Raw genomic sequence first — 26,690 nt, 5'->3', positions numbered from 1 at the left:
CATGAACAGGCAATTTCATTGTGTCAGAAGTCAAACAAGTGGGGCAGAGAACAAGCTTTGAACAGAGAACTCCTCATGGAGCTCAAGAGGAAGAAGAAATCCTGTGAGCTCTGGGAAGTGAGGTCAGGCTTCTCGGAATTACAGAGCTGTGGTTCATATATGCGGGGAGAAGACACCAAGGGCCAGAACTCAACTACAGTTGAAGCTGCCCAGTGCTGTTTCAGATAACAAGAAAGGCTTTTTAAAACATGTTTATAGCAAGAGGAATTTCTAAAGAAAACATTGGACTGGTACTTATTGAAGATGGTCACCTGCCTAATAGGAATGAAGAAAAAGCAGAGGCATTCCATGTGTGTTTTGCCTCAGTCTTTAGTAATACTGATAGACACTGGGCTGCCTGGTCCCCGGAGTTGGAGAACCACAGTGGCTTTTAATTTGTGGGTGTTGAAACTGTGAGGAAACATTTATATCAGCTGAATGTTCACAAGTCCATGGGATCTGATAGGATTCATCCCAGAGTACAGAAGGATTTAGCTGATGTTATGGCAGGACTCCTCTCCATCAACTACTGAGGGTCTTGGGAGCCTGGGGAGGTCTCTACTGACTGGACACTAGCCAGTGTTATTCCTAGTTACAAGAAGGGTATGAGGAAAGACCCAGGAACCTGCAGACCTGTTAGACAAACCTCAGTTCTTGGAAAAATTATGGAGCAGATTATACTGGGTGCTACTAAAAGGTGTTTAAAGGACAACACAGTCATGAGGTACTGTCGACATGGGTTCGCAAAGTCCCATCTAACTGATTTGATCTCTTTCTATGATAACATCACCCACCCAGTGGGTGAAGGGAAGGTAGTGGATGTAGTTTTTCTGTAGGTTTTTGGTACTGCCCGTCACAGCATCCTTCTGGACGAGTTGTCCAGCTGTGGGATGAGGGATTTCATGGTGTGCTGCGTGAAGAAGTGGCTGAAGGGCAGAGCTCACTAGGTACTAGTGAATGGAGCCGTGTCTGACTGGTGACCAGTGCTATTCCTCAGGGCTCAATCCTTGAGCTGTTCAATTTATTTATCAATTACATGGATGCAGGAGTTGAATGCACCATTAGTAAGTTAGCTGATGATACCAAACTGGGAGGTGCTGTTGACTCCTGAGGGACAGGAAGCCTCGGAGAGAGATCTAGGTAGATTGGAGCATTGGGCAATGATTAGTGGGAGGAAATGTAACAAGACCAAATGCCACATTTTGCAGCTGTGACAGAGTAATACTGAACAGAAGTGTAAATTGGAGGAGGGGTAGCTGGAGAGCAGCTCTGCAGAAAGGGATCTGGGGAAACTGGTTGACAGAAGCTCAGTAGCAGTCAGCAGTGTGTGCCCTGGCAGCCGGGAGGGCAAACCCCCTCCCGGGGTGCATCAAATGTGGTAGAATCAGCCCATCAAAATAAGTAATTATCCTGCTGTGTTCAGTGTTGGTGCAGCCTCACCCTGTGTACTGGGTGCAGTTTTGTGGGCCAAACACAAGGATGTGAAGGTCCTTGAATACCTGCAGAGGAGGGCAGCAAAGCTGGTGAAAGGGCTGGAAGTCATGTCCTGAGAGGAGCCGAGGGCTAGGCTGAGGGGTGACCTCATTGCTCTCCTCAACTTCCTGAGGAAGGGAAGTGGAGAGAGAGAGATACTGATTTCTATTCCTTGGTATCCAGTGGTAGGATATGTGGGAATAGTTCAGAGCTGCCTCAGGGGAGGTTTAGGCTTGATATTAGGAAGCATTTCTTTACTGAGAGGGTTGTCAAACACTGGAATAGGCTTCCTAGAGGGGTGGTCAATGCCCCAAGCCCATCTATGTTTGAGACATTTGCACAATACTCTTAATAATATACTTTACCTTTTGGTGAGGCATAAAGTGGTCAGGCAGTTGGACTAGATGATAGTTGCAGGACCCTTCCAACTAGAATATTCCAGTCTACTCTATTATTTTCTTATCCATTTCTCTGGATTCCCCAGGGAAGCCTTGGGAGTTCTGTGCTTATGTTTTGGGGTGTCAAAGGGAAATGAATGCCACTCAGAATGACTTGTCTTCAGTTCTCTCTTAGCTGCCCACTGGTGCAGCAGGCTCCAGCAGTGCCTGGCGATGTTGTTGGGCTGCTCCTGCACTCTGAACCATGAGTGGTGGGAAGGGAATGAAGTACTGATGTGCCTGTGTTTCTTCTGTCCGTGCCTGTGAGCAGCTGTTCTTTCAGGCTGACAGATTGTTGTCTTGCCTTTCACAGAGCCCAGCCCAGTTCTTGATCTCAAGGCAGAATATGTTGGTGTGACTTCTGTCAACTTGACATGGAAGGTGAATGACACTGCTTCCAACTCCTACACGTACAGGATAGAGGTTACAGAAGATATGACTGTTAGGAACGTGACATCCACTGACCACAAAGCAGAAATTACTGATTTAATTCCTGGGACAATGTACAGCTTCACTGTATTTGCAGTAGTGGCTGATAATGAGACGGAAGGAGAAGGAAGGTCCATAGACCTGTATACAAGTAAGTCACTGCTTCTTGCAGCCCTCTTCTTAGTTATCTGTATTTTGCTGTGGGACACGTGGCTCTTTCCACCTGCCTGAGGGTCAAAAGTTAATACAAATCTTACCTGGGTTGAATACTAAGAAGAAAGGTTAATGTGTAGAGGAAACATAATCCTGATTTATTTATTTATTTATTTGTTTCTTTATTTAAACGCCAAAATTCCTCTAATGCACCCACCCTGAAACAAAAAATCTGCCACAACAACAACTGAACCAAAAACCAACCAACTAGAACAAAATCCCCTGTATTGCCAACCATACACATGCCATTCCTGTTCATCTTTTGGATTCTCAAGGGAAGCCCTGGGAACTGAGGCTCAGTGGTGACCTGTGCTTCTGCTTTGGAATGTCAAAGGGACATGAATGCCTCTCAGAATGACTTGTCTTCGGTTCTCTCTTAGCTGCCTACTGGTGCAGCAGCCTCCAGGAATGTCTGGTGATACTGCTGGGCTCCTCCTGCACTTTGAACCATGAGTGGTGGGAAGGGAGTAAAGTACTGGTGAGCAGCTGTTCTTGCAGGCTGACAGATTGTTGTCTTGCCTTTCACAGAGCCCAGTCCAGTTCTTGATCTCAAGGCAGAGTATGTTGGTGTGACTTCTGTCAACTTAACATGGGAGGTGAATGACGCTGCTTCCCACTCCTACACGTACAGGATAGAGGTTACAGAAGATATGACTGTTAGGAACGTGACATCCACTGACCGCAAAGCAGAAATTACTGATTTAATTCCTGGGACAATGTACAGCTTCACTGTATTTGCAGTAGTGGCTGATAATGAGACGGAAGGAGAAGGAAGATCCATAGACCTGTATACAAGTAAGGAAATGGTGCCTCTCGGTTGCAAGTAAACATGGCATTTGTACCGAATTGCTCTGCTTTCTTGTGTTTGCATCTTCGTTTTATTTCTTGGTTGGGACATTGTTTTGCTCCAGGTGCCTGTGTGTGTGAATGCCAAGTGGTCTTTGGTTAAAGGGGAAAGACCTGAGATTGTCTGTGCTTGCTTGTGTTGCCTGTAAATCAGCTGTTTCACCAGCATTGCTGCTCAAGACTATGTAGAGATCCAGCTGCTACAACAGTGTGACTTCTTTTAGATGCTTGACGACCAAATAGACCCCTTAAAATGCTTCTGGGAGCAGGTTATCATAGCTTTACCAAAAGATGTGGTATGCAGGGATGTGGTGGCCAGAGTCACAGAGGCTTTTTGTTCTTGAAGATTGTTTTGAGCTCTTTGCAAAGTCTATGGCCTGAGGTTCCTGAGGGCTGTGACTGTCCCATTGCTTATGATCACATTCTTGAGTGTGGTGCCAATCTTGCTGGTTTTTTCCCAGACCAGAGGGATGGAAAAATGTTTCTTTTGTGTGTAGCTCAGAGACACGAAGGGAACAGGCAGTGTCCCTACAAAGCAATTTGAAGCAGTGTGTCCTGGAGCTGCTACTGAGTAGATAAACTTTTCTAAGCTGCCTGAGGTGAGTGTTGTCTGCCTGGAGTTGATGCTGAGTCAGGCTTGCAGACACAGTCTCCCAAAATGTGTCAACTGTTGCACCTGCTCAAGCAACCCATTTCTTTATGCTGATGTTGGGGAGAGTTTGGGCCGAAGGTCTCAGATTAAGACTTATTTAATTTTGAGTTAACAGACCAAGATCAGCTTGCACTCTTCTTCCTTCACTGATTTCCATCTGTTTCTCTGTCTGCAAACACACTGTGAAACAAATAATTCTGGCATATGAATTGAAAGAGAAAATCCCCCAGAACTCCTGTGGCTTCTCCAGAGATGGCTCAGCATGAGTGTCTGAAACTGGACGTTGGTACTGTAGAAGTGCTGCTTGGCTACAAATGATGCTCATTCTATGTGGAATAGGGAAATGTGGCTGTGGTTCTTCTTCCTTTTTTTCTGTCTTAATACACTGTTGTCTTGCCTTTCACAGAGCCCAGTCCAGTTCTTGATCTCAAGGCAGAGTATGTTGGTGTGACTTCTGTCAACTTAACATGGGAGGTGAATGACACTGCTTCCCACTCCTACACGTACAGGATAGAGGTTGCAGAAGATATGACTGTTAGGAACGTGACATCCACTGACCACAAAGCAGAAATTACTGATTTAATTCCTGGGACAATGTACAGCTTCACTGTATTTGCAGTAGTGGCTGATAATGAGACGGAAGGAGAAGGAAGGTCCATAGGCCTTTATACAAGTAAGTCCCAGTTTCTTGCATCCTTGTTCCTGGTGGTCTGTATTTTGCTGTGGGGTACAGGGCTCTGCCCACCTGCCTGAGAGTTGTAATTTAATACAGCTGCAGGCAGAGGTGATGATTTGGTCCTGGAGCTGGATATGGCCAATCTTCCAAGCATGAGGTGTTGAAGTGTAGAAGTAGCGTTGCCCTGATGGAAAGCTGTTGGTGAATTTTGCCCCTAGGCTGTCAATGAAGAGAGACATTTCCCTGATAACTAATCTCTTCCAAATTTGGGAAAGGGGCCTTTGCATTCATTTCCTAGAGGATAGGGGCCTCAGATTTTCCTTTTAAGGGCTCCCACACACAGAATATTGTGCCAAGGGAGCTTGAGTGATTTGGGGGCTGTAGCTGCGATCGGGCTGCAGCCGGGAGAGTGAGATTCAGGCAGTGCTAGTTCAGGAGAACTCCTTTTGCCATCCAGCCCCTTGCCATGTTAAGTATCAAAAGTCTTGATGTATGGTGTTTGAGGAACCATTTTGGAGCTGGCCTCCAAGGTAGTAGCCCAGCCTGGTCATTCCTCAGAGTGCATTTGAAAGAAAACAGATGACTGTTGTCGTTTGTGTTTTTCTGAAATATCCATGCAGTCAATACACAAAAGTTTCACCTGTGCTGGTCTGTCTGTAAGGGCTAGTTACCCTCTATTGAAGATGTGCAGAGAATAGGGTGCTGGAAGAGGGGTTTTGGAGATGTTCTCTCTGCTATGAGAGTGAAGTGCAGGGCGTGAGGATTGGAGAAGAAGGGAGTCAGGGTCATCACCTCTGTTCCTCTTCTTGTACTATTTCATCTTCCTTGTTTTTGCTGTGTGGAGTTGCACCTCCACTGTCTTTCCCCTCCACTCTTCTCGCCTTCCTGCCTACCTCTCTGGATTGCCAGGGAAAGCCATGGGAGTTCTGTCACAGTGATTGCCTGTGCTGCTCGTGCCTTTGCCTGTGAAAGGAAGGTGAATCATGCTTGAGATGGCTCTGTCTCATTTTCCTGTTACTCAGCTATTGATGCAAAAGCCTCTAGGAGTGTCTGGAGATGTTGTTGGGCTGCTCCTGTGTTTAGAACCATGAGTGGTGGGAAGGGAATGAAGTACTGATGTGCCTGTGTTTCTTCTGTCTGTGCCTTCGAGCAGCTGTTCTTGCAGGCTGACAGATTGTTGTCTTGCCTTTCACAGAGCCCAGCCCAGTTCTTGATCTCAAGGCAGAGTATGTTGGTGTGACTTCTGTCAACTTAACATGGGAGGTGAATGACACTGCTTCCAACTCCTACACGTACAGGATAGAGGTTACAGAAGATATGACTGCTAGGAACGTGACATCCACTGACCACAAAGCAGAAATTACTGATTTAATTCCTGGGACAATGTACAGCTTCACTGTATTTGCAGTAGCGGCTGATAATGAGACGGAAGGAGAAGGAAGGTCCATACCCATCTATACAAGTAAGTCACAGTTTCTTGCAGCCCTCTTAGTTGTCTGTATTTTGCTGTGGGGCACAGGGCTCTTTCCACCTGCCTGAGGGTCAAGATGTAATACTGCTGCAGACAGAGGTGCTGTGCTTTGCCTGCTTGCAGTGAGAGATGTTTGTGTGGAAGAGATATAGCCTTCTTTTAAAAAACAAAGTGAAACAAACACCTCAGAAATGGTAGTTGTTAAAGTTGGTCATTAAGGCCTGTGACACAACGAACTCTTCCCATGAACTTCCTTCCTGTCCTGGGATTTGCATGGGTACTTTTGATGCCTTCACTTCGTGGAGGATCAGGGCCTCAGAACATTCTTTTAAAGGGCTTCCGCACAGAGACAATGTGTTGTGCCCGGGGAACTTTTGTGGGCCTGTGGCTGCCATTGGGCTGGGTCAGGAGAGTGAACTTTAGGCAACACTAACTCAGGAGTGCACTCGTGGCATGACCCAGGTAAGCTGCTTCTTTGCCACCTTCCATCACCTCTGTTCCTCTTTCAGTGATGTTTGAAATTCCTACCTTATGAGGTGGACAGATACACCACTATCTCCTTTCACCAATCCCCCTGCAACTTTGTGTCTTTCCTGACCATATCTCTGAATTCCCAAGGAAAATCCTGTGAGTGCTGGCATTGTGGTGACCTGTGCTCCTGCTTTGGAGTGCCAGGGAGATGAATGCCACTCGAGATTACTTTCCAGCAGTTCTCTCTTAGCTGCCCACTGGTGCAGCAGGCTCCCGCAGTGCCGGGCGATGTTGTTGGGCTCCTCCTGCGGTCTGAACCATGAGTGGTGGGAAGGGAATGAAGTACTGATGTGCCTGTGTTTCTTCTGTCCGTGCCTATGAGCAGCTGTTCTTTCAGGCTGACAGATTGTTGTCTTGCCTTTCACAGAGCCCAGCCCAGTTCTTGATCTCAAGGCAGAGTATGTTGGTGTGACTTCTGTCAACTTAACATGGGAGGTGAATGACGCTGCTTCCCACTCCTACACGTACAGGATAGAGGTTACAGAAGATATGACTGTTAGGAACGTGACATCCACTGACCACAAAGCAGAAATTACTGATTTAATTCCTGGGACAATGTACAGCTTCACTGTATTTGCAGTAGTGGCTGATAATGAGACGGAAGGAGAAGGAAGGTCCATAGACCTGTATACAAGTAAGTCACAGTTTCTTGCAGCCCTGTTCCTGGTGGTCTGTGTTTTGCTGTGGGGCACAGGGCTCTACCCACCTGCCCAAGAGTTGAAATACAACATGGTTAGGCAGAAGTGCTGCACACAGCCTACCTAGAGTCAGCAATGTTAATGTGTGGAAGGGGGGTTTTGGTGTTTGGTGTTTGTAGGGAGTTTTGGTGCCCTCTCTTCCCTATGGATGAGGCCCTCAGATCCTGAGGCATGAGTGATGCACACAGAGTGTGCATTGTGCCTGGGGAACTTCTGCCTCTGGAGGGGCCCATGGCTGCAGCTGGGCTGTGGGCAGCATTGTGCTGGGTGCCTGTCAGCCACGCTGCTTTGTGCAGCTCATCTGCAGGCAGGAGAAGGTTGAGTTACGCCTGCGTTCCTCATGTGAGGCACTGGGACTATTATTCCCCTTGTGATTAGATGCTACTTTGTCCTTTCCTTTTTTTTGTCCCACTTTGAGGTGTCCCAGAGCTCCCCAGTGGGTTTTCCAAAGGGGCTCTGGGATGAACTTAAGAGAGTTGCTGGTACTCTGTAAGTGCTGCTTGGCAACTCATTATCTCAGTCTGTCTGAAACATCAAAGCATGGTTGTGCCTCTCTCAGTTTACAGAGACCTTTCTTCTCAGTGTTACTGCTACATTAACTTTTTAAATATCTTTTTGTATCTGGTCATAAGGTTGCAGTTTTTATATTGTGTCCTAGAAGACTCTCACCCAAACTGACATGTTGTAGTTGCTGTTTCTAAGGATGGCTCCTGCTATGCTCTTAATGCACAGAGCTTATATTCGTTTTCTTGTTTGTTGGCCACTAAGAGTTTTATGTAGTTGTACAGGGAGTTAGTGTCAGTCTACATACTACTCTAAGAATGTTCTTTGTGTAGTATATTAAAGAGTTGAACATCATTTTGAAAACGTTGCTGATCTTGACAGATACTCAGCCCAAGTTTTCCCAGTAACCCTGTCTGTAGAGGAGTTACAGAGCACAGAATGGGCCTGTGTACTTAGTGTGTTAAATACTTGTCTTTCTCATGGGGTAACAAGTCCTTGTGTAGGCACTTTTTAAAAGTGAAAAGGAAAACTGAAATTTTACAAACACTTATACACATAACATACAAATAGTCAGCTTTTTCTATTAAGGACAACACTAGATTTATTACTCCTCTTTTTTGTTATTCTTTTTTCTTTGGCAGAACCTGCCTCAGTGAATTCATTTTGGTGTGAACCAGTGGCCAAGCAGCCTTTCCTAATGCTGAAATGGAAATGTCCTTCTGGTAACAGCTCTGGCTTCAAAATTATAATATCTAATATAAGTAATTCAGGGAAAAATGAAGAAGATGCTCCACCCTGCATGGGAGAAGGCTCAGAGGAAACCTTCAAAACAAAATCTTTAGATTATTTCACCACCTATAATGTTACTATCATAACTGTTTCAAATGGTTCTGAAAGCTCTCCAGTGTACGGACTGTGTCACACAAGCATTACTGGTAAGTATTAAGATTTGAGAATGAAAGATATTTGTAGGACAAAAATATTAACTTCATGGTTGTAGAATGCCAGAGTTGGTATGATACATTATCAGCCTACAGATTATGAATAAAACACTACATTAATGCAAAGTCTAATGTGATGCACGATAAATATGCATTATATGAACAGCATCAGTATTACAGAATTTTCTTGTTTGGAAAATTTCTATCAGTCCTTAACATGCTAAAAAATATTTTTGTTGATAGACCCACCTCATCCAAGTGAAGCTCCTTCAGTCAAGGTAGTCAGTCACAGCTCATTGTCTGTTGAATTCTCTGATTTTGATTCATTGTATGGTCCATTAAAAGCCTACGCAGTAATGATCACAACAGAACAAGGTAAGATGTTATGACATTAGCTATGTGAAACAATTTATCAGATGGCATTTTGTTTTAGACTCTAAATAGGTGTTAAATGGACAGAGAAAAAGCTGACTCAGTATTTTCAATCACCTTTCAAAAATCATGTTTGCTTTGTCAGATCACTCCTTATTTTCAGTAAGCCCATTTTCAGTTGGTCTTTTATTTCCTGACTTATCCTCGTACATAGGTCTCATATGTACTGCCCCTATGCTGTTGTCAAACTGATTTACCAGTGATTCCCTTCCTCAAGATGGTGTAGTAGCCTTTCTTCTCCTCGCCCCCCCCCCCACCCCGCCCCCGTGCCCCCAAATAATTGTCAGAGCAGCTGACACAAGCAGCTTTGGAACTTGGAATGTTTTCCCCATCCTTTCTTCAGCTGGAAGATGTCTGCAGTAAGATCTTAAAAAGAAGAGAGCTTTCCTCCTGATTTTACTTAAAACACTTTTAACTGAGAGAGATGGGATGCAGGTGGAAGGCTCGAATAGCATTGACAGCATTAATGCTGTGGGAGGTTGAATGTCAGAAAACTAGAGAGTGGTCTGTCAAACTGGTGTCTTTAAAACATCAAAACTGAGAAATATCTTTAATTGGTGAATGTCTAGTGTTGAATCATTAAATTAAGGAACTTACCTTTGCAGCGTAGTTTCCAGTTGAACAACTTTTCATTTCTGCCAGTGCAGTGAAGGAATAAAGCACCTGATGAAGATATTTTCTGCCAAGTAGGATTTGACATTCATGCTTATCCTTTGTTATAACACTGGAAATTCATCTTGCAGAATTTTGACCATAGATCTTTTTTCTATGATTTTTCCATATAATACATGTCCAAGAAACGTTTGTGTGTGTGTGTACATATATATAATATAAATAGGAATTTTCTGTACTACTGTTATAGGTATATGTATATATATCATATCAGTGCAGAAAATACCTACTTTTCACATGCCTACTCAGCTGCCCCAGAGTTGCTGGTTTGAATGCCAGTCTCTTGCGTGCAGCTCTGCTTGTATTTTCAGCCAGTCCTGGTTAGTCATGATGAGATTTGGTGCATTCTTCTTTAATTATAAGGTATTCAAGAAGGAGAAAAATAAGGGAGGAAGATTGTCTGCCTTTACAATGTAGAGTGAGTGCTTTGATAGGAGCAGAAAATAACCTTACAGCCAAGCATTGCTTCAGCTGTATGGTGTTCAATTAGCACAAATATTCTTGAGATGTGTTTCTCTGTTCTAAAACAGACATCAATGCCTTTAGGATAGATAGAGGGGACTTTGTCTAGGTAAGGAATAGTGTCTGTTTTAGGATGATATCCAAGACATCCACAAGGTGCTGCAGGTATAACCTGGGATTCCTGTTGGATTTGAAACTACGGACAAGAACAGGACATAAAACATATCTCAGGTAGTATTGAACACACATTTCAAGGTAACTTAGTTAATTGCACCCTCAGCTGCTTTTAATGAAGTCTAGCTAGTGCTTTAGAAGAGTTGTCTTGCACCCCGTTCCTGCACAGTTACAGTTGATGGGAGCTTTGCTGCTGGTGGCAGTGAGCCACCAGCTCACTGGTGTCAGAGCAACCCTTGTTTCTACACAACTCTACAAAACTTAGAGCTTTTCCCTCTTTCAGAGCTCCCGCAAGGCTTCTCCTTTTTAAAGATGAATTCAATACTATATCTGTTTTTAGAAGGAGCTTTTAGCTTTGTAAAGGCAGTCACTAGAGAGCAGTGTATGCAAACTTCAGTCAAACGAGCAAGATTCTTCGTTCTCCCTCAACACTGAATATTTGTGTCATTTGCTTGCTCTTGAGTTGTTGGATAACTGGTAGATTTTGTTTATTACCTCTTAGGTTACATGTGCCTCAACTGTATGATTGCTTCAAGTTTCTAAGATTCATCTTCTATAACAGATACTGCGAAGTGGTGCTGTTCTGTGAACGGTGTCCTGTTGGTCGCTGCTCACTGTGGTAGCCTGGTTTTAGTCTTCTGGGAAGGAAACTGTTCTGATCAACATTTTGTCCACTGCTTGTCTATGTCAAGAAAAGGCAGAAATTACCTCTTTCATTTCTTAGGGTTTAGGCGTGAGACTTCTTGTAAGATAGAACAAGAAACAAGGTCAGGACAAGTTTAGTGTCACCCTGAATGAGGCTTGATGCTGTTTGGGTAGCACAGTGTTACCAAATACCGATTGACTTTTTCTACACCATTTGCACTGTAGTCTCTACATATGATAGTTGATAGAACATGTATTGATATAGCTTACTTGGCTAGTGAAGCTTGTCCATGGGGCACCACGTTCCACCACTAATGTACCTTTACACAGAAGCTCTGCTCTGTGGAGCAGAAGTAAAACCAAAAGCAGATTGAAACAAGTAACACAGGGAAATAGGGAGGTAGTGCAGTAGATTGCACTGCAGTAGAAGAGATTTCTGAGATTATCTGTTGCACTTAGCCTTTCATTTCAGGCAATACTTATGGAGTAATGTCAACTGCGGTTAATGCGATCATCTCAACCATTGTGCCAACTGATATAAAACCAGTGGATGATGTATATACCACATATATCCTTGTTTTTTCCTGAAGGTTATGAGTCTTTGAAGTCTAAATTGAACAACACATACAGAGATTTCAAGAAGAAGAAGACAACTACCTATGTTACGTATGTCATAGAAACAGAGCAGGCAGAATCACCTTCTTTCCATTCTCAGAATGGTAAAAACATCGTTAATGTAGGCAAGGGAAATACAATGTATGGCTACGAAAACGGACCATTGATTCCACTTCTTTCATACAGGTATTTATTTCAAATCAGTTTTGTTAAGTTTTCTGCAATGGAAATCTAAAAGATCATCTAATGGAAAGATTACAGATCTTGCTGAAGACTGTTAAATGAACCTATAATGTACCTGGTTTTTTTTGGTTTTTTTTCCTTCTCCCTTTTCAACAGGGCATGTGTTGCAGGTTTCACTAATATAACCTTTATGGCCAACGTGATTGAGGGGGAAGACAGTTATGTGTCATTTTCACCCTGTTCTGAACCGGTTTTACTACCCCAGGATCCAGGTATAGTTAATGTCAAATATAGGACTGGCGGTTTGGCACATACACAGCGTGTGGAGATTCCTTAATTATGGCAAGTTTCATAATATCAAAACACCCATTGGTTTCTCTGTGTGAAATGTTTCCAGCTTTGCAGTGACACTACTCTGTAAAGTCATACCTTACTAGTTCTGCAGGTGATCCCTTTTTAACACGTATGACTTCCACTGGAGGAGTAGCCAAAAACTGTGCTGCTCGTGGCATGCTAAAAGGGATTGGATGGCACAGTGAGACTTTGGTATAGCAACAAGGAGCAAAAAGAAACTGATGTTCCAACAGTTCTGGTAAACTAGAAGCAGGTGTATTGGAATACAGATACTGGTCCCTCGATCCCAATTTCTTATTAATTTATCATCTTCTTTTTATTATTCTTACTGAGGTTTCAGTACTGGTGCTGCCAAAGGACACAGTAAAGGCGAGATATTTAGTAGAGTAGAGCATGCTCTGTCACCTGTAAGGTTCTGCTGTAGTATGTTGATTGAATTAGATCATTACTGAAGAAGTAGATCAGTAATGAGTAATACTTGTTCTCTTTTATCAGGCATTATTGCTGGAGTGGTTATTGGATGCCTTTTGGCCATATTTGCTGTAGTCGCTATAGGGGGTTTCATATTCTGGAGAAGGAGAAGGTAATGTATATTTATAATTGTAGTGGTTGTGTTGAGGAGCACCAGTATTTCACTTCTGTATCTTTCTCTGTTTTATACACCTCTGTAATGATGCTTTAAAATACATTATATTAAAAATGTTATTTGTATGTTAGAGATTAGAATTGAAGTATCAAACCAGTTGTTAAATCACTTTGTTTAACCCCATAGTTACAAATTAATAAATTCAGAAGAGCTAAATAAATCTTAATTGATAGAATAGAATCATAGAATGGCTTGGGTTGGAAAGGACCTTAAAGATCATGTCCAGTCCCCCTGCCATGGGCAGGACAGCTTCCACCAGGCCAGGTTACTCAAATCCCTGTCCAACCTGGCATTGAACACTGACAGGGTTGGGGCATCCACAACTTCTCTGGGCAACCTGTTCTAGTGCCTCACCATTCAGGCATGCTGATGAAGTCATTCACTTAGAAATGAGCAAACATCACAAATTATTGTGCTAAAAGGCATATGTAATTGTATCTTATATGGTTTGATTTTAAGTTTTCCATTAATATCCTTTTTACCTTCCTGTCACATGAAACTTCCATTTTGGAATTTCCAGAAGCTGATGGGTTGCCTAAGGTTTGAGCTGATCTCTCAGTTTCCAGTGTTTTCCAAATAATCTGGGATGTAAGAGTCCACAAAGGCTTTTTCTGCTGCTGATCATGTAGTGCCTCCTTTCTAAAGAGTTAACTGTAAGGCCTTTAGTCCAGCTTTCTTAGTTTGTTTGATTAACTGCTGTTGTTTTCCAAATTGTGTCCAATAACTGTGTACAATAATGAGAACATTTATTTTCATTCAACAACCACTTTCAGTATGACTGACACATCACTGTTGAAGACTTACTGTAGGGATTCTGGTATTAGTAGCAGTTCTCCTGAGATGTTACCTAGCAGTGCAGATCCCTCAGATGTACTTATTCCAGCAAAATATGTGCTTTATGTTCAGGCTTTATACTCTGATTGCAACAGAAAGAACAACATCACCCAATAAAGGATGAAGTATTTTATTTTTATTCCAGATGTAAGGTTTGCCTCAGGAATTTGTTTTTTTTTTTTCACAGAATGAGATGCTTTAAAAGAAATTGTTCTCAGCAGGCACAGGAGATAGCTGTCATCAGAAATCTCATATGCATTCCATTAAATTCTACTGTGAACCTATGTGTTGTTTTCTTTCACCTTACAGGAAAGATAAAAGAAATACTGAAGTGTCCTTTTCTCCAATTAAGTAAGTCCATATCCTTTCACATGTTGTTTTTTGAGATCATGTGATATTTGCAATAATTACTCTGAACCCAGATACTTGTTTTCTGTGCAGTTTTATATAGAATTTTGAAGTATTAATTCCTCATGGAATTTAAAGACCTCAGCCTCCAGACTAAAAATAATCATATTGATCAAGACTTCTAGAGCCACTGCAGAGATTTGTGTTCACTTCATGAATCAGCATTAGATACACAACTGCTCCACATGGTTTTGAAAAACAGGATGTTTGATGTTTCGTGCACATTGAGGGAACAAACCAAATTGTTGATAAAGTGCATGTAGGCAAAATGAGCACTGTAACCTGAATTTTTTCTGTTGTTTGTGACTACTGTGTGCTGAGCCCTTAGTTCAGATAATGTTGTGATTGTAAAAGCTGGCCATGGGGGAGTAACCATAATAAATTGAAAGTCACAGGCAGTGCAATTGAACAACATTGTTGGTTCTTGCCCCCATTTTTGTGCTGATGGAAAGGCATGGCCAGAGCATCCCATGAAATCCCACCTGTGTAGACTTTGATAGTTGACATAAAATACACCAGAGAATAGGGCCCATCCAATGGGAGTAGGTGGCTGACTGACACCTTCTGCAGTGTTCCTCTCCTGAAGGATGTACTATTCTCTCCTTGGTTTAACAGAGCAGTTATGTGCTATGCTTGATACCCTGTCCCCTGTAAATGCACAGTTTTGTGGCTGCAACTAACAGTCATGCTTTCATTCTTAGATTCACATAGTGAAAAATACAACTGCATGTGTCTAATCAGCCTTTTTTTCTTCCCCCCTCCCTCCCCTGAAGGGTCAAGAAGTAAGTAAAGAACACTTTCTAACACATTGACTGAATTAATCCATGGTTTCTTGACCTAATACCAGTTGCTAATAGATGGCTTTTCTCATTTTAGATCAAAAATGATTAAAGTGGAGAACTTTGAGTCCTACTTTAAGAAGCAGCAAGCTGACTCCAACTGTGGTTTTGCAGAAGAGTATGAGGTATGTGTCCTCAGTGGAGAGAGCTTCATGACAAATATTTTTGGCAAGTCAAATCAGCTTTCCTATGGAGCATACACAAGGCTTACTGAAGGGAAAGAGAAGGATCCTTTATTATAGAGACTGTTAAGCCGTATGTATAGCCTTCCCTTCCCCTATGCAGCTCCAAATTTAGTTGAAGTGCATGATAAATACTTCATGTCCTGAATTACTACCACTACCTGTGAGCTTACAGCATGGCCTGCTGGTCAGAGCTGTCACCAGAGACAGGACCTCCTGAGTCCTTGCCCTAGTCAACACTGCAGAGTTAGCCTGGGGGATGCTATTTTTAACTTTTACACTTCTTTTTTCTCATCTTGGAGGGTTTTTTAATACACAGCAAGACAGGTCTCTTGCTAATTTCACTGACTTCTTCAGTGTGTAGGTGTGATTTGCAAACCACACCTGTGAATAGCTCAGAGGAGCAGTCTGAGAAAAAGCAATTATGATTTGCTTACTGACCGTAAATATTTTTCTGTGAAATGTGCTAAAGCTCAATTGTTCCAAGGTACAAAGGACAGAAAGGAAGTGTCAGGAAGGATTCTGTGTTGTCATGTCTGCTGTTAAAGAATTAGGTTTTTTTTCTCATCTCCTCGAAGTTTTTAATTGACTTTATTCTTCAAATTCTTTCTGGGATTGTACTTAACAGGCTGGTGCTCCACCTTGCCTTCCTTCAGTGTGTTCATTATGTATGTGCTCCCTTTCTCCCTGTGATGTCTGTAAAGCTTATGCAAAGTAGTTCAGTGCCTTGGGGCCAGAACTAGTGTGCCATTGATATCAGTGTTGTGTTTTAGCACAACAGGCTTTTAAAGCCCATCTCTGGTTTTTAAACACACTACAGTTCCTACATTCTGTATTAATCCCTTCTCCATCAGGTTTGCCACTGTCACCCTCCCACCCTGTAATAAGATGATTTTTATTGTCATTTATCCCAGTTTCACATGCCTGCTTTTACAGCACAGACCATGAGGGTTTGGAGTATTTTTATCTGTTTGTCATGTGTTTGTGTGATTCTGAAACCCAGACCAGGTGCTCATGAATCCTTCTTTTACTGTAGGAACTCAAGTCTGCTGGTGTTCATCAGCCCAAATTTGCTGCTGAACTACCTGAGAACAGGGGAAAAAATAGATACAACAATGTCTTACCATGTGAGTTACTCTCTTTGGTTTTGCGTTTTCTACTGGTCGAATGTTTAAGTGAAAACCTTGGATTTGGCTAATCTGGCTCTACCCAGAGGTTTCAAGTGTTGTCGGTTTCCAAAGCATTGAATTTGAGCTGCTGCTTTCCCAAAATCACTGTATAAGCAAACCTGGAAGAGTTTTCCCTCAAGGATGTTTCTTAAGAAAACTCCTTTAAAGAACTTTCCCTTAATTAAATAACTTTCACTTTCCATTTGTGAGAAACTTGCAGTCCGGGTTGAAAACAAAAAAGGATAACAGTTGACCACAGACAGATGTATATGCAGAGCTATAAGAAATAAAAGACCAGCTTTGCAGATGAACGGAGAGTCTTAAGCACTGCCAAGCTACCTGTGGGCATCCCAAGGTAGCAGAGTGTAAAAAGGAATTGAAAGGTGAACAGTGATGGGTACTTATGGATGCTTTGGAGGAAAAACATCAGCTGCAATGGCAGCAGGAGACAAATTACTTTTTTTTTAATCCGGTAATTAAAACTGTAGTAAATTTTTTGTTGGGTTAGAAATATATAAATAGGCAAAACCGTACCATGTTTAAAAATAAAATAAACAGTGTTGTTCTGAGTGTTTATCCTGGCCACTCATTTTTCTGAAGGCTTTCATTATATAAATACTACTAGTTATGATTCCTGAAGTTCTATTCTTATTCTTAAAACGCACATTGTTCCAAAACACCTCTTATTTAGAAACCATGCATTAGATAAACAGTATTTTGGTGAAAGGTTCCAGTTCTAAAATTCATAATGGTCTTCTCATTTTTTCTGTCTGCAGATGATATTTCTCGTGTTAAACTTTCAAATGAAAGCTCTGGAACTGGTGATTATATTAATGCAAACTATATACCTGTAAGTTGCTTCGTTAGCTGAAATGAAATATAATGTGTGTTTTTCTGATGTAGGCTTAACAGCTCTTAATGATGTTTAAAATCAGTTTTTATGTCTCACTGATGCCCGTTTGTGTGTGTATATATATTGATTTTGGTTTTTTCTTCTTAGGGCTATAACTCAAAGAAGGCATTTATTGCTGCACAGGGTCCATTACCCAATACTATAGATGACTTCTGGCAAATGATTTGGGAAAAGAATATCTACTCTATTGTTATGTTGACAAAATGTATGGAACAAGCTCGGGTATGTTTTTATCAAAACTGAACTGTCTCTTGAAGGCAGCTGGATCCCTTCTAATTTTGTAGCAGTTTGGAGACTGACTGCTTTCTTTTAACGACCATCCTCTTGGTGGAGGACTATCTTCTAAATAGGCACAACTTTTCTTTTAAGCTTTTTCCCATTTTCATATTTGCTGACTATTGGAATAGATTGCCTCAGGAGAGTTGTGGAATTGCTATCTTTAAGGGTGGGTTCTTCTCTCTAAAGAATGACTTTGGCAGAGCTTCTTTTGCCCTGGAATAGCCCTTGAGAAGGGTGACATGCTTTCTAGCCCTGCTTCAGGTGGTGTGTTATTTAAAACTAAGAGTCAGTTGCTTTGTTGCCGTGTGTAATGTGTCTAACTTTGTAACTCTGTTCTTAGACCAAATGTGAGCAGTACTGGCCAGACAAGCAGTCCAAGACCTACGGTGACATTATGGTGACAATGGTCTCAGAAATCGTCCTTCCAGAATGGACAATAAGGGACTTCACTGTAGAAAAGGTAAGTACTGCCTTGGTTGTTAGTTGTTAGTATATAAAATAACCTTGTGCGTATGCAGATACTTTTAATATCTGCTGGACTGAACAATTAGCCACATCAGCAAATACAATGCAGCAGATACGAGCTCAGAGTAAAGTTAAAGGAAAAGAAAATTATTTCAAAGTATTCCCTACCGTAGTGCAAGGAAGAGGGAAACTGGAATATCATTGATCCAAATCCCTGCACATTTTGTAACAGGCATCTTTATTGAAGCTGAGCTTGGCCCAGTGTATATGGCAGGAAGCCCCTACTGTTGCTCCTCTGAAGCCAGTTTTCATTGTCTTGTGAGTTTGTTGTTGGTTTGGTTTGGTTTGTTTTTTAATGTATATTCCTGTAGTCCAACACACCAGAGAGCCACACGGTGCGGCAGTTCCATTTCACCTCCTGGCCGGATCACGGAGTGCCAGAGACGACAGACCTTCTCATCGACTTCAGACACCTCGTTCATCAGTACAACAGTCAAAATCCAGTTGACTCTCCTACTCTGGTGCACTGCAGGTAGGAAGAATGTGTTTCTGTTAGACATGCTTTTATCTTGTGGGTTTTTTATGATCAATTCTTTTTTTTTCAATGGGATTAAAAACAAAATAAGTTTCTTTGCTGAAAGACATGGGCGGAATTAAAACCTTTGCCTTGTGCTTCAGAAACTAGCAATATGTACGTAGCAAGGTAAGTGATACAAAATTTCATTAGAATCTCTCCTAGCCTGGAAAACTTAGCTGAAAAAGTTGTCCTTTCAAGTGCTTTTCAATATAATCTTGTGCTAGTGCAAGGCTGAGAAGCCCAGAAGCATATCCCTCCTTCCTCTTGTTGGTGGTAAGAGCCACCCCTCTGGGCTGCCAAGACTTTTATTACCTGTGCCACTGAAATAATAGGAGGCATCCTACCGGTTTCACTGGCTTTTCATCAGACCAGCAGGGAGCAGGTGGTTGGTAGAAAGCAGTAAATGGCCTCCCCGTGTCGTTGCAGTGCTGGTGTCGGGAGGACGGGGACGTTCATCGCCATTGACCGCCTGATCCAGCAGATGGAGATGGAGAACACTGTGGATGTGTACGGAGTGGTGTACGACCTCCGCATGCACCGGCCTTTAATGGTGCAAACTGAGGTGAGGCTCTCTTGGACCCAGCAGCACGTTTTTCGAGTGTGCATAATAATTCAGGAAGCATGGACTCGGGGTGTAGCTCAGAACTACAGGAAAATAAGATATTAAGGAGTTAAAATTGTTCTTTATTTAACTTCCCTCCTTCCTGCTCCATCTCTTCCCACAGAAGTAGTTGCAGCCAGGGGCCACCGTACATCCAAGCAAGAGTAGTTTGTAGGACTGGCATTTGCAGCTGGAAAGAGCCAAATCCGAAAGCAGACTTTTGTGCAGCTTGTCTTACCCATGTGGGTTTTATCCTTTAGCTGTGAGCCAGAATTATCTTGAGTCAGGTGGTCTCGATGTGCATCTCTTCTTTTGTGTTCTGCAGGAATACAAGTGTTCCTGCTGAAATTATCTCTTTGATCCAAAAAGGTGTGTGGATTAACTCAAGCTGATTTGAAAAAGGCTGTAAAATCTCCATTGTGAAAGTCTTTTAGGAGGGCATTAGGCCTGACAGTAAACTTGATCCTAGTTTTATATGGGGGTGTTGGTCAGATGACATCATGACATCCCTTCCAGCTCTATTTTCTATGAACTACGCACACAAGTTCTAAAACATACTCTGTGATAACATTCAGTGCAGTGCCAAAACCTACATTCAGAAGCAGAATTAATTTGAAAATCAGACGTTTTCTAGAAATGCATTACCTTCTCTTTTTCTCCTGTCAGGACCAGTACGTCTTCCTAAACCAGTGTGTTATGGATATTATTAGATCCCAGAGGGAGAAGAAAACTGATCTTATTTACCAAAACATGACAGCAATGGCAATCTATGAAAATTTCACACCTGGGCCAGGCTTTGGGAAGGCCAATGGCTACCACGCATAGTCCAGCAGGAATGCAGTTTCTCCAGGAGATGGTACCTGCCCATAGGAAAGGGAGGTGTTCTACTCATGTTTTCTGGGATTGTGTGCAGTGTCTCGTGTCTGGCTTCTGCAGTTCTGTCTGCATTCAAAGAAGTGATCTACAGGAGGGAAAACACAATGCTGGCAGGAGCTACAGGTTGATGTTAAGAAGAAAAAACCAACACAACACAAGCAAAACTATTTGAAGTTAACAGAGGAATCTTGCTTTTTTTTCTTAGGAATTTAACAGTACTGATAGGTGAAATAGCATTTGCAGTATGAACAGTGAACTAGAATTTAAATATTAAAATAATAACACAAGCTTTTTATTACAATTTTGTATGATTTCATTTACAGACACCAGGCTTGTGAGCTGTTTTAATATATTTAATTATAAGTTTCAGGAACATATTTTATCTACTGTATCTGGTTACTTAGTTAATAGATATGTGCCTCTGTGATCTATTTTTTCTGTGTTCCTTTTTATTTAAAAAAGGAGTACAAACGACTCCTTCAAATGGACATTTATACTTGGAAATTGTGCCTTTTCTAGTTGCTACTCTAGAAAAAAAAGAAAACAGCAGAGATTCTATTTTTGTATGAAACTCTTAATGAGAACACAGATTTTTAAATAAGGCTTATGTCAAACTTAACTGTAGTTGCACTGTTGGCAGGACCCTCCAGAAGTTTGGAGGTGAGCTTTGTTTTTGCATTTCACCACAAATATCCCCTGCCTTAATGTTTTGGTGCCTCTGCCAGAGGAAAAGGAGTGTGGTCTGTCACTCCGAGCTTTAACTGTAGAAAAAAACCAGAGAAAGTGAATCTGTGAATGTGTGTGCAAGGGGGTGTGTGTGGGTGTGTATGAAGGACAGAATAGCTCCTCCCTGTTCCTGGCTGATATTTCTGTTTTTATACAATTTATAATGATTTATTTAAAGGTGCAATATATGATTTACTGAATAATGCTCACTCTATTCTAATAGAGTTTTTCTCAGGTTGGTGTCTTTTTATCATTGTTGTTGTTTTTCCTCAAATATATAAATCTGTGAAAATGTTGAAACTAAGGTTCCAAGTGTTCAAGCACTCCCAAATGATTGACTGGCTTTACTGTTTCTACCAAAACACATTGTACAAAATTCTGCTGTAAAGACAAATTTCTCGGTTGTTTTAGCCATTCAAAACTGAGACATGTCTTACCTGCCTGCATCTCATTGATCCAGTGTAATTGTTTTATAATTACTTGCAATGTACTGCTGCTGTTGTTTTAGCTGGTCCTTTTAGAAACAGAACAAGCAAGCAGAAATCCTCCAGTTGTTGATTTCACAAGTCGAGGATCAGATTGGATTTATTTTGCTGGTACATAACTGTTAGACTTAGGAAGGCATTACCAATGAAGGACTTAAGTAGCTTGGGGTGGGGGGAGGGTGTGTTTTTTGGTCTTTGGATCATTGCACTGGTTGCATTGCAGATGAATATGAAGTTCATGAATAATGCTATAGAATAGCTATAAAGTGATGAAAAATCTTATGAAGGTTTAATAACCAGAGTCCCTGGAATTCTGCTGCTTTTTTGTTGTTTTGGGGGTTTTTTTCTTTGTTTTAGAAGACTTGTCAGAAAAAACTGCAGATGCTAAGAGTGTATGTGGCTTTACAGTGGAACCTGACAACCTCACAGGATCCAATGTCCGCTGAAGGAAAATGTAGGAATTCCTGGTGCACAACTGTAACTTTATGAATATCCTGAGGAATTCTTTACAACCTGGTGTGAAACTGTGGTGTGCTGTGTGAGCAAAACTGGAGAACAGGCCACAGTGCAGTTCAGCTTTTGGTTGGTGGTTTTTGGAGTTTTGTTTATTTTGGTTAAATTTGTTATATATATATATTTTTTTTTAGCAGCCACTTGAATATATTTTTTTTCTCTCTTTCTCTGAAATACTTTAAAAAAAAAAACACAACAAAACAAAAAAACTAATGATCCTGCCAGCTCCATCCAAACTGGCTGTCCACAAAGTGGGCCCATATTCTTCCGAAGCTGCTGTCAGTTGACAAACAAAGATAAACCACTTGGACCAAACAGAACCATTCCAAAGGAACTGGGAGGGAGGAAAGTCTGCCCCTTACAGTCATGTGGTTTTTTGGGTTTTTTTAAGTCTCTTACTCTTTTAGTTACAGCACATCTGTGCAGAGCACAGAGCCAGTATTCATTATTTCAGGTCTCCCAAGAACTTGCTGCCTTAGGGTGGCGAATGCTGTCTTGCTCCTGAAGGCCCTTGTTTTGTATAGCACAGAGGAGAGGGAGATGAGTCTTCCATGCTAGATGATGTTGATTTCATAATATTGCAGCAGAACATCAGAAAACTAGCTAGAACAGTAACTGGTTTTGCTTGACCACTGCCCAGATCCTCTTACAGAAAATAGTTGGATCTGTCCCGTTATGTTGGTGTTGGAAGCAGACATCAGATTCTCACTTGTGGCATCATCTAATGAGTATCCATTTTAAATAAAACTGTATGCATGTGTTTTCCCCAAACTGACTCATTGTGAGAAGAGACTGAAGTTTGAGGTAAATGACCTGTTGATCCCATGTTGATAGGTGGAAAAAGTTGGTAAGGCTTAAAATGTTGTAAAGATAAAGTTGGGTGTAATGTCGATGTGAATAAGTAGGATCTGCCTTATAGGACGTCTCTGCAGGAAGAGAAGGAGCACAGGCAATGCTCCACTACCTTGTGCATCTGTCTTGGTCAAGATGACTTGAATTCCTGAAATTATTTTCTCCCTGCCCTCTGATGTTCTTTGTGTTATAATTGCTGAGATCTGTCTCTTTGGTCAATGTCTTCTGTTGCTGTTGCTTATCTAAAGCTGTCCACTGAAAGCTCCACTGTGTGACAATTACATCTCCTGCATTTCTGTTCTATTTTTTTTCCCATTTGGGGCCTGCTTAAGAAGGGAAAAGTTGATGTGTTTCAAATAAGTGACTGTTGAATATCATGAAATGATGTACAAATTTTGTTGTTTTCATATTTGTTGTACAGGAAATTTCTGCACATTATAATGTTTTTAATGGTTTGATTTGTTTCTAAAGATATAAAATAACAATTAAAAAGCATCATCCTAGAGCACTTTGTCTTATTTTTCCTTTATTGGGGTTTTCTTTTTAGTTCCTTTCAAATAAAATTAATTTCCTAAAGTTTCATTTAGAAGGGCTTTATAATAGATAAGGAAGGTGGGCACCCATTCTCTGGGGTGACCTTTGAGTAATTTTTGTATTACAGTCACTGGAGCTCTCTGCAAGGCTGTAATCTGTCATTCAGACTTGCCTGGCAGGATCTGGGTCTGGTGTTACTGTGTCCTGCCACTTGGTGGATTCTCAAAATGAAGAGCTTGATACCAGGTAAAGGAACAGGACCATCATCCAAGGTCCATCAGAAGATTTACATTCACTGAAATAGCCTTGAGGAAGGACCAGTGTTTCTAGGACTCATTTACTTTCAGAGGAACAAGGAGGATTTTTCAATCCCTTTAAGATGTTCTTTTGTTGGGAGGTGATAGAAGGGGATGTAGAAATATGTTTTATTAATGTTACAGCTGGCTGCTTGATTACAGATTAGCTGTCTGTAGATGCATATAACATCATCTCAGGTAAGTCCTTTTCTCCTAAAATTTTTAGGTTCCATTCCTGGCTGCCATCTGAATCACTCCCAAGGAGGATCACATGCCTGGAGGGTGATACTGGCGTTCAGCAGCTCTCCAGTTCATCATGGGGTGCTGACACTTAACTGTAAAATCTTGTGATCCTCCATGGTAACTTCTGTGTTTTCTGAAGTGACTGGGTGGTGAGATAGGAAGAGCAGTGTGATTGTCTCATCATCATTTAGTGGGGGCATGTGCTAGCCACATGATGTTGTCTGAGTGCTCTCAGTGAGACTCATGCGGCAGAAGAGAAGCTGTGACAATGAACGTGTAGGACCTGCAGCAGGTGACCACCACTGCCAGAGGTAATCAGCCTCAGGGAGACTTCTGGGAAGTGAAATTCCTCACTTCCCCCCCTCCCCCAAAATTACATGGGTTTGAGATATTAGAACTTCAGTAAAGCAAACTGTCCGGTTGTCATTTGGAGTGTTACTCTGTTTGGGTGGGTAGAGCTGAACCCCCCATATATCTGAAAATCACATTCTGTACTTGGTCTTGTCATGCATTAGTTCTAATGCCTTTGAGTTTAAAGAGGTGGAGGTCAGAGAGGAGAGGACATAATGTTTCTATCCTGTTCTTCACTTGATAAATGGGATATGTTGATGATGCCCTTGCATGCCTTTCCTGGCTGGGGGAGTTATCAGGCAGCAAATGGAGTTTGGAGATGAACAGATGTGGATGTTTTTGTGGAAGAGGGTCAGAAATGGGAGCTTGGAAGGGAAGGACACCTGAAAACTTTGCACACTGTGCTTTTCTGAAGCAAAAAGAAAAAGCCTAGGTCTTAACAGCTCCTGGTTGTTCTGAGTAAAAACTAATTAAAAAATGCAGATGCAATCACTTTGGTCTAGGGCCAGAATGAGGGGCAAGTGAAGATCAGTAATTAACTTGCTTCTGAGGTAGGCAGGTACAGTGTTTTCCCACTTCCCATACCCACCAGAGAAGTTACTGTACTTCCTTTTTTCAATTACTGTGGCACTGCTGCAGAGAGTTCCTTTCAGCTCTTCACATAAGAGAAGAAGGTGTTGAAACCTCTGGCTGCAAACTGTTCCATTTCAGCACTTTGCAGAAGTGTTTAAGGAGTTGGTACCAAACAGTGCCTCCCTCCAATCTTGTACTTTGTTCTATTCTCTCTGCCCTTGGACTTGGCAAACCCTTTGCCCATGCCAGCCTCCTGCCTGCGAGGGAGGAGGAGGCAAATGAAGCAGAAATCCTGAGTTTGAAGTACCAGGAGGAGCTGCTTCCTGCCTGCATTGCTGGCTGAAGGGAAGGAGCTGTTAGAACATCTCACATGAGGGAGAAGCTGAGAGCCCTTCTCAGACTGTTTCTTCTTTCTGAAGAAAAAGATTAGTGATCCAGGCCTGTTCTTCTTTGTCCCTGGTACTTAGCAGAGCCCCATTTATTAATTCAAGCTGCTTTCCCTGGGGTTATTTCATTATATATTAATAGACATAATTTCCTGACAGCAAGAAGAAAAGCTAGCAAATTATCCCCTCTTGCTGAGAAAAGATAGTCTAGTTTGATCTCAAGTGAGTTATTTTAATTTGCATTTTACCTCTAGCTTTCCAAGGAAGCATGAAAAAAACAGATTCCTTGGAACAATGTTCCGAGTGTAATGCTAATGTCTCATGGACGTTAATGGTGCTGACAAGAAGTTTGCTAGAGACACGAGAGCTGTGTGCTCAGCGTACTGGGGTCAGAGCTCTCTTCAGACACTGCCATGTCTCTGCCCTTGTTTCACTACAGGGCAGGATGGACAGGAAGACATGTATCCTCTGGAAGAGATTTCTGGACTTGTTTTAATTTTTTTATCTGGCAGTTTTTTGATGTGGTGTCTTTAGAGTTGGGAATATTCTATCAGAAGGAAAACAGACTTTGTGATAAAGACTGATCTAATGTCAGCTCTGATTAAGGTATATGTCTACCTAAAAGGTGATTGCTGTCACTCCAGAAAGAAAATACATCCTGTTCATTTCTGTTTTAAGCCTCCAGATGGCACATGATACCACTGTTCTTTCCAGGGAGAGCTTTCCCTGCCAGGCTGCTCCTTTCTCACTTCCTTCCCAGGTTCTGATCATCTCCCTCTACCCCATGTGCTCTTTCCCCTTCCTTCTCCCTACACTGTAGGTGCAAAGCCTGTCTCCTCCAGTCCTGCCTAATGCTCCCTCCAGCCCACGTCAGTCAAGTCCAGGCCACTGTGCCTATGGATGGATGGCTGCCTCCTCCGCAGGGATATGTAGAGTGTTGTACGCCTGATCAGATGACTTTTTTTCAGAAAGTCTTAAGCTCAGCAATAGCTGGTAACACCAAATAATCCTTTGCTTCCTTGGGAAGTGCTCTTACACTTCAGTCTGTTGATGCCTAGGCATTTTCTGATGGTGCATGTAGTCCAAGGTGTAAGGGCTCTGGCTGGGGCCAGCCTGGCACTAGTTGTGCAGCTTTCCCAGCTGTGTGCTCATTTCCCAGCCTATCGATCCTGCTCCACAGCTGTTCCCAGCAATAATGGATTTATAGGATTGCTGAACACAGTGCAGATACATCAATAAAGACAGCAGACAGTGATGTGCTCGCTCGTACTGCTCAATATGAGTAACAGTTAAAAGTCTGTTTAAGTCAATGGATCTGTTTATGTGTGTGTGTGTAACACTAACTGTGATTTTTCCCTGCCTTTTTCTGCACAGGTCCTTAGGGACGTTTTAAATGCAGCTTTTAAAGCATCTGGCAACATCTGCTGAGTTACTTTGGTTTCTTCCATCTCCCACTTGAAATACAGCGAGATTTCAATGCAAAGCTCTAGTGACA

At 42.0% G+C, this 26,690-nt stretch overlaps 1 protein-coding gene across 1 annotated transcript in view; it reads left to right on the top strand.

The window, feature by feature from the left end:
- PTPRJ (protein tyrosine phosphatase receptor type J) overlaps positions 1–20,663 on the top strand; it is a 71,989-nt gene extending 51,326 nt beyond the window's left edge. Inside the window, exons 6-24 of the mRNA XM_027737232.2 lie at positions 2,263–2,529; positions 3,120–3,386; positions 5,961–6,227; positions 7,135–7,401; positions 8,611–8,904; positions 9,154–9,285; positions 11,886–12,096; positions 12,250–12,365; positions 12,943–13,030; positions 14,237–14,278; positions 15,109–15,117; positions 15,212–15,299; positions 16,393–16,483; positions 17,302–17,375; positions 17,526–17,660; positions 18,058–18,177; positions 18,554–18,714; positions 19,186–19,321; positions 20,027–20,663. Coding sequence (XP_027593033.2) covers positions 2,263–2,529; positions 3,120–3,386; positions 5,961–6,227; positions 7,135–7,401; positions 8,611–8,904; positions 9,154–9,285; positions 11,886–12,096; positions 12,250–12,365; positions 12,943–13,030; positions 14,237–14,278; positions 15,109–15,117; positions 15,212–15,299; positions 16,393–16,483; positions 17,302–17,375; positions 17,526–17,660; positions 18,058–18,177; positions 18,554–18,714; positions 19,186–19,321; positions 20,027–20,185 — 2,924 coding nt within the window. The 3' untranslated portion in view covers positions 20,186–20,663. The remainder of the gene's footprint in view (positions 1–2,262; positions 2,530–3,119; positions 3,387–5,960; positions 6,228–7,134; positions 7,402–8,610; positions 8,905–9,153; positions 9,286–11,885; positions 12,097–12,249; positions 12,366–12,942; positions 13,031–14,236; positions 14,279–15,108; positions 15,118–15,211; positions 15,300–16,392; positions 16,484–17,301; positions 17,376–17,525; positions 17,661–18,057; positions 18,178–18,553; positions 18,715–19,185; positions 19,322–20,026) is intronic.
- The last annotated feature ends 6,027 nt before the right edge of the window (positions 20,664–26,690 follow it).

The sequence above is a fragment of the Pipra filicauda genome, unplaced genomic scaffold (assembly GCF_003945595.2).
Source record: "Pipra filicauda isolate LSUMZ 115617 unplaced genomic scaffold, ASM394559v2 scaffold26_size5592650_pilon, whole genome shotgun sequence".
In the NCBI taxonomy this organism is placed as follows: Eukaryota; Metazoa; Chordata; class Aves; order Passeriformes; family Pipridae; genus Pipra; species Pipra filicauda.
The sequence above is the reverse complement of the archived record's forward strand: the minus strand, read 5'-3'. Positions and strand labels throughout refer to the sequence as shown.